This window comes from Nicotiana attenuata, unplaced genomic scaffold, assembly GCF_001879085.1.
Source record: "Nicotiana attenuata strain UT unplaced genomic scaffold, NIATTr2, whole genome shotgun sequence".
NCBI classification, from domain to species: domain Eukaryota; kingdom Viridiplantae; phylum Streptophyta; class Magnoliopsida; order Solanales; family Solanaceae; genus Nicotiana; species Nicotiana attenuata.
This window is the reverse complement of record NW_017672427.1, coordinates 164,985-176,749: the sequence shown is the minus strand read 5'-3', so window position 1 is coordinate 176,749 and position 11,765 is coordinate 164,985. Positions and strand designations below refer to the sequence as shown.

The 11,765-nt window shown below is 38.9% G+C and overlaps 1 protein-coding gene across 1 annotated transcript; it reads right to left on the bottom strand.

Annotated features, from left to right (window-relative positions):
* Nucleotides 1-1,612: 1,612 nt before the first annotated feature.
* Nucleotides 1,613-2,350, bottom strand: LOC109213154. Its single transcript, XM_019376911.1, has 2 exons — nt 2,020-2,350; nt 1,613-1,905 (listed from the first exon to the last, which is right to left on the bottom strand). Exons 1-2 carry the CDS (start codon nt 2,348-2,350, stop codon nt 1,613-1,615), a joined length of 624 nt encoding a protein of 207 aa, XP_019232456.1.
* Between the last annotated feature and the right edge of the window lie 9,415 nt (nt 2,351-11,765).

The following is an 11,765-nucleotide window of genomic DNA, read 5'->3' as shown; positions in this document are numbered from 1 at the left end:
AACCTGTGATTTTATCGCAGTTCTAGGGTGATATGTGATTTCATATTCACTTAGTTCTATGGCCCACTTGGCTAATCTACCTGATAACTCTTTCTTATGCAATATATTTCGTAAGGGGTAAGCGGTCACTACAGAAATTGGGTAACATTGAAAATAAGGCCTCAACTTTCTAAATGCCATTATTAATGCCAAAGCAAGTTTTTCTTAATGAGGATATCGAGTTTCAGCATCCAATAAGGACTTGCTAACATAATAAATTGGAGATTGTGTACCTTTGTCTTCCCGAACTAAAGTTGTGCTTACCGCCACTTTTGAAACAGCAAGATAGATGAGTAGCCTTTTACCTTCCTTTGGTTTAGCCAGCAATGGTGGGTTTGACAAGTATGCTTTTATATTTTTGAGTGCTTGTTGGCATTCCACAATCCATTCAAATTGACTTTGCTTTTTCAATACTGAAAAGAATTTAAAACTTTTCTCCAACCTCCCTAATGCCGCTATCCTACCTGTCAACCTCTGCACCTCTTTTTTGCCTATGAGTATATCCGGGATTTCGATGGCTTTAATCTGTGCTGGATTTACTTCAATTCCTCGGTTAGAAACAAGGAAACCTAAAAACTTACCTGAGGACACGCCAAATGCACATTTTTCGAGATTTAATTTCATATTGAATTTGCGGAGAATCTAAAATGTATCTGACAAATGTCGGATGTGATCCTCCGCCTGTGTTAACTTTACTAACATGTCATCAATGTAAACTTCCATGGTTTCCCCAGATGTTCTTGAAACATCTTCGTTACTAACCTCTGGTACGTGGCTCCAACATTCTTTAGACCGAAAGGCATGACTTTATAACAGTAAGTCCCCATGTCTGTAATAAAAGAAGTTTTTTCCATGTTTATTTGATTGTATCCTGAATAGGCATCTAAAAAACTCAACAATTCATGTCCTGTAGTAGCATCAATTAGTTGATCTATATGTGGTAAAGGAAAAGAATCTTTAGGGCAAGCTTTATTCAAGTCAGTATAGTCTACACAAACTCGCCACTTACCATTCTTTTTGGGTACCACTACAGTATTAGGTAGCCAATTATGATATTTTACCTCTCGGATAGACCCGATTTTTAAAAGCTTTTGTACCTCATCCTGAATCACCTGGGTTTTAAAGGATCCTTGCTTCCTTTTTTTCTGTTTGACAGGTGGGTATGTTGGATCTTCATTCAGCTTATGGTCATCACCTCCGGGGGTATACCTGTCATATCTGAATGTGACTAAGCAAAGCAATCTGCGTTAGCTTTTAAGAATTCAATTAACTTACCTTTCATTTCTGGGCTCAGGTTGGTTCTGATATAAACTTTTCTATCCGGCCAATGTATAAACAGCACCACAACTTCGAGTTCCTCAATTGTTGTTTTGATGTTTTCGTTCTCTTTTGGCTCTTTAATAGTATCAGGCCTTCAGTCCACATATGTTTGTCCATATCCGGTCGAGGTTTGAGTTGTTAAACCCTCAACTGAATTCTATAGTTGCTATTTTTCGTTCGCAATGTCTTTTTTGTGCTTGAATCCCCCACCGAATTGATACTTCTAGAAGACTGTTGATCACCACGGATTTGTCTAATTCCCCATTAGGAAGGGAACTTGATAACCTGATGTATAAGTAGATGGAACAGCATCCATCTCGTGAATCCAAGGCCTGCCGAGGATCATATTGTACGCCATGTCCATATCTATCACTTGAAATTTCATATCTTTGGTTACTCCTTCTGCGAATGTGGTGAGTACTATCTCCCCTTTAGAAACAACGCTTGAATTGTCAAATCCAGATAAGGTACGTGCCTTGGGTACCAATTTGTCATCAGCTTTCATCTCTTTGACCACTCTTAATAGAATGATGTTTACGGAGCTACCTGGATCAATCAAAACTCGTTTTACATTAGTATCATGTACAAGTAAAGATATTACCAGTGCATCATTGTGTGGGATCAATACGCCATCTGCATCTACATCGTCAAATGTTATACTGTCTTCTTCCAAAACTTGGCGAACTCGCTTTCCGTGGGTAACTGTGATTTTTGACACCTTTTTTGCAGTCGTATATGTTACACCATTGACCTCTTCTCTTCCGCTTATCACGTTAACCGTTCTTTTCGGTGACGGAGGTTTTGGTGGCTCCTGTTTATTCTTCATATATGCTTGCTTACCCTTCTCACTAAGCAAATCGGTTAAATAACCTTGTTTTAGCAAGTGCTCTACTTCTCCTTGTAACAATCTGCACTCTGCTGTTTTGTGACCGTGATCATTATGAAACTCGCACCAGAAATCAGGGTTTCTTCTATTTGGGTTCGATCTCATTTCTTTTGGCCACCGCACCTTATCTCCCATGCTTCTTAAAATAGCTACCAACTCAGACGTGTTAACGTTGAAACTGTAACCACCAATCTTCGTTTTTGAACTTCTGTCGTTGTCCCGTGTGTCTCGCTCCTTTTCAAATTTGGATGACGAACCTGCGTCTTTGTCCCTTGATCTAGAACTGTACCTCGGGTTCTCCTATTTATAACATGAATCCCTTCCTCCGGGTCCCATGTAAGGTTCATACCTGTTCTTACCGAACCTTTTTTCAGTTTCTAGTCGCCTCGAACTTACTCTTTTATCTCCCCGTGACTGAGTGATAGTATCTTCTTCTATCCGCAGCTTCGTACTATACCTGTTGTAAACATCATTCCAAGTTGTTGCTGGGAATGCTCGTAAGCTTTCTTTGAGTCTCCTTGTGGCTTCTGAAGATGTCTTCCATCCTCTTTTCAACTTTTTGAGCTTCCGAATGTGCTTTTATAAATGAATCTGCAAACTCAGCAAAAGAATCAATAGAATTTTCATGTAAAAGAGAATACCATATTAGTGCTTCTTTTGTGAGTGTTTCACCAAATTTTTTGACCAGCACTGACTCAATTTCTTGCTTGGTCAGGTCGTTGCCTTTCACGCCAGCTGTAAATGCAGTTACATGATCTCGTGGATCGGTTGTCCCATCATACTTCGGGATATCGGGCATCTTAAACTTTTTTGGAATTGGCAAAGGAGCGACACTTGGCTTCCAAGGTTGTTGAGAATATTTATCAATATCCACCCCTTTGATTATGTGTGGAATACCATGTATCTGCTCTATGCGATTGTTCTGCTCCTTGAGCTATTTCTGCAAAGTTAGTACTAAACTTTGTAAATCAGAATTAATTGGAATACTGACCTTCTATCACGAGATCCGCTGGGAGTTCCTCCACTGCCCGAATTGGCGAGTCCCGAGCGCGGGTTTTCTATGGTTGCGGTGTTATTCGGAGGTCGAGTTAGTGGTACAGTTGGCAACCCACTAACAAAAGCTTGAAGAGCATTGTTGACCCGTTATGCAATTAGTTGCTTCAATGCTTCATCAATAGCTTGATCATCCCCTTGTTGGTCATTCCACCACCGGGAAATCTAAAATCTCTCCCCTCAATCTTCTGCATTCTGTACTGGTTTTTAATACAAAGTGATAACAAGCTTAAGGAATTTATTATTTATTTATGTATTCATCTTACTTTCTGCTTTGGGAGACTAAAATCTTATTGATTATATACTCCCGTTTTGGAGATTAAAAGATTAGAATTTTCTACTCCAGTTTGAAATAAAGTCTTTGTGACTTTCTACTCAATCCGAGATATAAAAACTCGATTGTTCGTATTCGGTTTGAAGATATAAAAACTTCACCGAGATACTAATTCTATTTGTCAATTTCTTTTACAGAAAAATGACAACAAGTGCGGAACAACAGAATGGTTCTGTTGGGACTACTGCTGCAATGACAATTGCGTCTTCAAGTCGCACAACTCCTGCACCGGCGATGGCACCGGCAGAAAAACTCGAAAAGTTTTCCGATTTGGACTTTAAGCGTTGGCAGCAGAAAATGTTCTTCTACCTGACCACACTCAGTTTACAGCGCTTTATCAGCGAAGATGTTCCAGTTCTGGGAGAAGAAACTCCTCAAAACGAGCGACTTGTGGTCACTGAGGCATGGAAGCATTTTGACTTCTTATGCAAAAATTATATTTTAAATTGCTTGGAAGACGGCTTGTACAATGTTTATAGCGTCATGAAAACATCAAGAGAATTGTGGAATGCTCTTGAAAAGAAGTACAAGACTGAAGATGCTGGACTAAAGAAGTTTGTGGCCGCGAAATTTATGGATTTCAAAATGGTTGACGGTAAATCTGTCATAACACAAGTCCAAGAATTGCAAGTTATTGTTCATGAACTCCTTGCTGAAGATATAAACCGAGTCAATATTTTTATTCAAGATATTTATTATTTTACTAATTATAAATTTATGATTGAAGGTATGGTCATAAATGAAGCATTTCAAGTTGCGGCATTTATTGAAAAGTTGCCTCCGCTGTGGAAAGACTTTAAGAATTACTTGAAACATAAGTGCAAGGAGATGACGCTTGAAGACCTTATTGTTCGTCTAAGGATTGAAGAGGACAACAAGGCTGCTGAGAAGAAGTCTCGTGGAAATTCAACAATAATGGGTGCAAATATATTTGAGGAAGCTTCAACGAGTAAAAAGAGAAAGAAGTTGTCTGGACCAAAGAATTACCCAAGAAAGAAGAAGTTCAAAGGTAATAGCCACAACTGTGGAAAGGTTGGACACAAGGCTACTGAATGTCGTGCACCAGAGAAGGACAAGAAGAAAAGTCAAGCAAACATGATTGAGAAGAATGATGAAATAGACGATTTATGTGCCATGCTTTCGGAGTGCAACCTAGTCGGAAATCCTAGAGAAAGGTGGATTGATTCGGGGGAAACTCGTCATGTTTGTGCTAACAAGGAGTTGTTTACTTCTTATGCTTCCACTGGACCCAACGAGGCGGTTTTTATGGCAAATTCCACCACTGCAAACATTAATGAAGGAACGGGCAAGATAGCTTTGAAGATGACTTCTAGCAAGATTGTGACTCTAAATGATGTTCTTCATGTTCCTGAAATGCGGAAGAATTTAGTCTCGACATCACTTCTAGTCAAGAATGGCTTTAAGTGTGTTTTTGTTTCCGACAAGGTTGTTTGTTTCCGACAAGGTTGTAGTTAGTAAGAATGAAATGTATGTAGGAAAAGGTTACCTTACTGAGGGCCTTTTCAAACTCAATGTAATTGCCATTGATATGAATAAAATTTCAGCTTCTTCTTACTTGCTTGAGCCAAATAATTTATGGCATGAATGTTTAGGCCACGTCAACTTCAAAACTTTGCGATAAATGATTAATTTGGAAGTATTGCCTAAGTTTGAATGCAATAACTCGAAATGTCAAATATTTGTGGAATCAAAGTATGTTAAGCATCCTTATAAGTCAGTTGAAAGGAATTCAAATCCTTTAGACTTAATTCACATAGATATTTGCGACATGAAGTCAATACCATCTCGCGGTGGGGAAAAGTATTTCCTAACTTTCATTGACGACAGTACTAGATATTGCTATATTTACTTGCTTAATAGTAAAGATGAAGCAATTGATGCATTCAAGCAATGCAAAAATGAAGTTGAAACGCAACTAAACAAAAAGATCAAATTGATAAGAAGTGATAGGGGCGGCGAATATGAATCTCCTTTTGAAGAAATATGTTTGGAAAATGGCATTATTCACCAAACAACTGCCCCTTACTCACCGCAATCTAATGGAATTGCGGAAAGAAAGAATAGAACGTTAAAGGAGATGATGAATGCCTTGTTAATAAGTTCTGGTTTACCTCAGAACTTGAGGGGAAGCTATTCATACAACTAACCGAATACTGAATCGAGTTTCCCATAGCAAAACGCAATCCATTCCATATGCAAAATGGAAAGGAAGGAAACCCAACTTAAAATATTTTAAAGTGTGGGGGTGTTTGGCTAAATTTCAAGTTCCTAAACCCAAAAGGGTAAAGATTGGACCAAAAACCGTTGATTGCGTTTTTGTAGGATATGCAACAAATAGTAAGGCATATCGTTTTCTGGTTCATAAATCAGAAAATCCCGACATTCACATTAATATGGTAATTGAATTGGATAATGCTAAATTCTTTGAGTATATTTATCCGTATAAAATGGAATGTGAGTCGTCTAATGAAAATTCTAAGCGACCTCAGGAAGGAGCAAACGAAAGTACTTTTGATGAGGAAAATCCAAGACGTAGTAAACGTCAAAGGATAGCTACTTCCTTTGGACCAGATTTGTTGGCATTCTTATTGGAAAATGAGCCTCAAATGTTCAAAGAAGCAATGTCATCCTCGGAAGCACAGTATTGGAAAGATGCAGTCAATAGTGAGATAGAATCCATATTAAGTAATTATACTTGGGAATTGGTTTATCTTCCTCCGGGAAATAAACCTTTGGGTTCTAAATGGATTTTCAAGAGAAAAATGATATCTGGTGGTACTATTGACAAATATAAGGAAAGATTAGTTGTTAAAGGGTTTTGACAATGAGAAGGTATTGATTACTTTGACACATACTCGCCGGTAACAAGGATTACATCTATCCGGGTGTTAATAGCGTTAGCCGCCGTGTACGGCCTTCGAATCCATCAGATGGATGTAAAGACAACCTTCTTAAATGGAGATTTAGAGGAAGAAATCTATATGGAAAAACCTGAAGGGTTTGTAGTTCCCGAAAAAGAAAAGAAGGTGTGTCGACTTGTTAAGTCAATTTACGGACTAAAACAAGCACCAAAACAATGGCATGTGAAATTTGACCAAACAATGTTGTGGTTTCAAGATCAATGAGTGTGACAAATGTGTTTACATTAAGAATACTCCAAATCAAATAGTCATTATTTGTTTATATGTGGATGATATGTTGATAATGAGTAACGACATTGCTAACATAAATGCTACTAAGTGCATGCTTACTAGTAAGTTTGATATGAAAGACTTAGGAGCTGCCGATTCAATTTTGGGAATTAAGATCCTTCAAACTCCTCAAGGTCTAGATTTGTCTCAATCTCATTATATTAAAATGGTACTTGAAAAGTTCAAATATTTGGACTTTAAAGAAGCAAAAACTCCAATTGATTTAAACCATACTCTTGTAAAGAATAAAGGTTAAAGTAAGTCTCAATTGGAATATGCTCGAGTGTTGGGAAGTTTGATGTACATTATGAATTATACACGACCTGACATAGCTTGTGCAATAAGTAAGCTTAATCGATACACAAGTAATCCCAACCAAGCTAATTAGATAGCAATGAAACAAGTTTTGGGATATTTGAAATATACCCAAGACTATGCATTGCATTACAATAATTATCCCGCATTTGTTGAAGGATATAGTGATGCAAATTGGATCAACGGAATCAAAATCCACAAGTGGATACGTTTTTACCATTGGTGGAGGAGCAGTGTCTTGGAAGTCGTCCAAACAGACATGCATCGCCCGCTCTACAATGGAGTCTGAATTTATAGCTTTAGACAAGGCCGGTGAAGAAGCTGAATGGCTCCGGAATTTCATAGAAGACATTCCATTTTGGCCCAAACCAATGGCACCTGTATGCATACATTGCGATAGTCAAGCAGCAATAGGAAGGGCTGGGAGCGTTATTTATAACGGGAAATCTCGTCACATTCGACAAAGGCATAATACCTTTAGACAACTACTCTCTAGTGGAATTATCACAATTGACTATGTAAAGTCAAAAGATAATGTATCGGATCCGCTTACAAAAGGCTTACCTAGAGAGGCGGTCGAGAAGTCATCAAAGAGAATGGGACTATGGCCGAGGACAAGTCACTATGGTGGTAACTATACCTAGAAGACTGGAGATCCTAAGATCTAGGTCCAAGGAGATCAAACTAAGTCATTAGTGACGGTTCAACATTGTCAAATAAAATTTTGGTCCATTCTCATGATGAAGATAATGTTCAGTACCAAGGATAAGCGTTAGGACTTTTTAAAGGTCTCTAAGTTTGATACGGGGTGTCGTGCCCCCCTTCCCTCCCCCCCCTCCCCCTCCCCCCCTCCCGCGTGGAGGAGTCCGGGTCTTTGACATTCACAGGGTGTGATGACTCATTTCCTTTTGGGAATTGGGTGTTTGAAGAGTCTCCACCTAACGGATTAAGGTGTGTTAGGGCACCTAGAGTAGTTAACTCTTGGGTTGGTTCGCATTACCAGAGATTAGAGTAAGGGCTCGAAGTAACCTCGAGGGGAAGGTGTTAGGTACCCCTCTTGGTCCACAACTGTGGGTCCCGGCCGAACTTATATTGACAAATTAGTCCATACAAATAGTGGAATCAGATAAGTTGTCTGTAAAGCACATTGAACAATTCAAGTAGTGAAATAGAAGTTTGGACAAATTATAAAAAAAAGTTTTAAAACGGGGAGAGGGTTTGGGGCAAGGAGGGGTCCTAGGTTGTTTATCCTATAGGATCACCCCGTGCAATGTCCGGTAGACTTAGAGTATTTATAGTTGAAAGTAGTTAGTGGAATAAGGTAAAGATCATAATAGTACACTAATTTAAGAACTCAGAATCAATCAATTAGAGAATCAAGGAAGTACTCCCTTAAGTTAAGGGAATAAAGATCAAACGGAAAGATTCAGTACCATATAAAGCAGGAAGAAGAATCAGCGCATGATTAAATAAGGAAGGGGTCAAGGTTCAGTAGGCATAGAATAGTCAATTAGGACCAAATTCAGAAAACCCAATTAAGGAAAGACTAAGTAAACAAAGCACCATAGTAGATAAGGTAATGAAATCGGTTAATTTACACGGACGAGGTAAAGCTTTTAGGGTTTTTAGAAGGAGATCTTTCAATCACCATTAATTAAGGAAAATCAGAATAAATCGTGGGGAGTCATGATTCTGCATTTTCAACATATAAATAGAGTCGAATGAACAGGAGTAGCAAACAAACAAGGTCAGCCACATAGACAGAAAGAAACAAGAGATGAGCAAACACAATCATATAGAGGTGATATAAGTAGGCTAAAGATTCAGCAGAACATATTCGAAGCATGGTTACCACGAGAGATTAACGAGAATCAGGTAAACAGGCTAATACACAGTACCAAGGCAAAGAAAATCATGCTAACACACAAAGTGAAGAGAATCATGCTAACAAACAGAAACAAAGTAAAGAGAATCATGCTAACATACAGAAATGAAGTAAAGAGAATCGTGCTAACACAGAGCCAAAGCAAAGAAAATCTTTAGAAAAAAATTAGGGCTTCTAACAAAGTCGAGTTAAAAAGCAGTAGGAACATAGAATCAGTCAAAATAAGGAAGAAAAAAAAGGTTTAATCATGAAGAAATCGGTTGGAACAGGTGTAGAAAGAACTCCGGGAAAACCTAGTTTTCAAAGAAAGTAAAAACGGTTTAAAGTAGAGGACCTTTCAGAATAAAGCTCGAGAATAAGCAAATCATAGAAGGAAACAGGCTTAAAGCACGAAAATAACATAGATCTGAGAGATTCAGACGAGAGTTAGGGATCGAAAGGAAACTCAAATAGAAATCGAAAGAACCTGCTGTAACTTCACAAATCGTAACACATATGGCGTGATTTTTCCCAAAATCACACCAGAGAAGCCTCGACCAATAGAATCAGAAACCCTAGGTCCCAATCGACGTGGCCAGGACCCTTGAGGGCCTTAGAGATGATGAGCAAGGCGGTGGAGTGACCATTGGAGGCTTGGGGTTAAGAGGTAGTCGCCGGAGATGACCGGAGAAGGAGGCGGCGGTTGAAAAGTGATTAGGGTTAGGTTGAGAGAGAAGAGGGAGATGAGAGCATCTGAAGGCGGCGGCTGATTGGAAAAGTGATTAGGGTTGGGGGTTTGATCAGAGTTAAAAAGGAAGGGGATTATTTGGACCGTTGATCTGGGAGATCAACGGTCAAGATTCAACCGGGCAGGTGAGTTCCGGGTTTGGGTAAGGGTTAATAGGGTATGGGTCGGGTTTTTAATAACAAAATTGGGCTGGGATTGGGGTCCGATTTGGCTATAATTGAAAGCCAAATTTGGCTGTTGTTTAAATAGCCAGTTTTTCCCTATTTTAATTTTAATAAATAATAAGTAATATCTGGAAAATAATTTAAGGTGCCAAAATGATTTAAAATACCTAGTTAACATTTTAAAAATACAGGGGCCAATTTTATGCATATAAAATATGATTATATTTTAAAATGGGCTAACATTGCAATTATATGCAATTTAGCTTAAAAATACTAAATGTAATAGTAAAAATACATAAAAATTACATTAGCCATATTTTGGCGTAGGTATAGAATTCAAATAAATGAATTATCAAAACAATAATTTTGGAGATAATTATAGGGGATTTTATGGATAAAATGGGAGAAAATAAATCAATTTAAACCCTTAAAATTATGGAAAAAATAATGAAAGCCTTGTGCATGCTTATATATGCATGTATATGCTATTTTGAAGGCTTTTGTGCATATTTAAAATATATAGGGAAAAACTGGGTATCAACAGCTGCCCCTCTTTACCCGGGAAGGATGAAAGAGTTTTCGGGTAAAGAAATGATGGCCAATTTTGACCGAACGGGATGCTTCAGAAGACGGAGGCCGAACTCCGATTTTCGAGTTGCCTACATATCCCTAGTTTTACAGGAATCAGGCCATGTGTAGTTCTGGATTCACCTGCGGAGTATGCTGATGAGATTATTGCAAGAACGGACACGAGATGTGGAAACAGCTACGATGAATGATTAAGGTTCGGGACGGTTGGAGGGAACTGGAGCGAGATCGCTCCTGCTAAGATAGCGGTTGTTTGCTGATTACCTGCAAATAAAAGATACTACAAACATATTTGCGAAAATTTAAACATGATGCAAATTCCCATTGGACCATGAAGGTTGTCTTCGGACGGTTAAAGATGACGTCCTTGGACCCCGACGTTCTGGGCCATGAATGGTTTAGTGAGGGATTCGAAGGCCATGAAATAATATTCTCAGGCCATGAAAATGGTGCCTCCGAACCATGATGCCTTTGAATAATGATATGCAAATTTGAGAGATCCTTAGGCCATGGCATAGTGTCTTCCGGCTATGAGGATGATGCCTTTAGACTATGGAGCCTTTGGATAAATTGGTGATGTTTCAGCCCATGAAGTGCAATAATATGATGTATTAAGTCAAGGCTTAGTCTTGTGAAATGAAGGGCAGAGCTTAGCCCGATTGAAAAGCAAGTAGATGGTAGTAGAAAATAGAGCAGCATCGGTGCAAAAAGGGATAGTGCTTAGTCCGGTGCAAATATGGAGTCAAGGATTAGACTCAGGCAAGATTGGAGACAGAGCTTAGTCTCATGCAAAGAGGAGGTAAATGTGGAGGTAGAGCTTAACCTCATGCAAGATGTGGGACAGGGCTTAGTCCATGCAAATATAGAGTCGGGGATTAGGCTCATGCAAAATGTGGAGTCAAGGATTAGACTCATGCAAATATGGAGTCAAGGATTAGACTTATGCAAAGAGAAGGCAGATGTGGCCTTATGCAGGTATGGAGTCAGGGCTTAGACTCATGCGACTATGGAGTCAAGGATTAGACTCATGCAAGTATGGAGACAGAGCTTAGTCTCATGCAAATATGGAGTCGAGGCTTAGACTCATGCAAATGTGGAGACAGAGCTTAGTCTCATGCAAATGTGGAGTCAAGGATTAGACTCATGCAAAGAGAAACTAACAGATAAGGGTGGAGTATATATCTTAGCTAGGACATGTTTGCGTCTAACGGCCGGATGGATGGTGAATTTGCTTTGTGTACG

Coding starts and splice junctions, on each gene's coding strand:
- LOC109213154 (XM_019376911.1), bottom strand. CDS start 2,350: ATGAGATCGAACCCAAATAGAAGAAACCCTGATTTCTGGTGCGAGTTT. Junction 1,906..2,019: donor CCAAGTTTTGGAAGAAGACA/GTATAACATTTG, acceptor TGATTGATCCAG/GTAGCTCCGTAAACATCATT.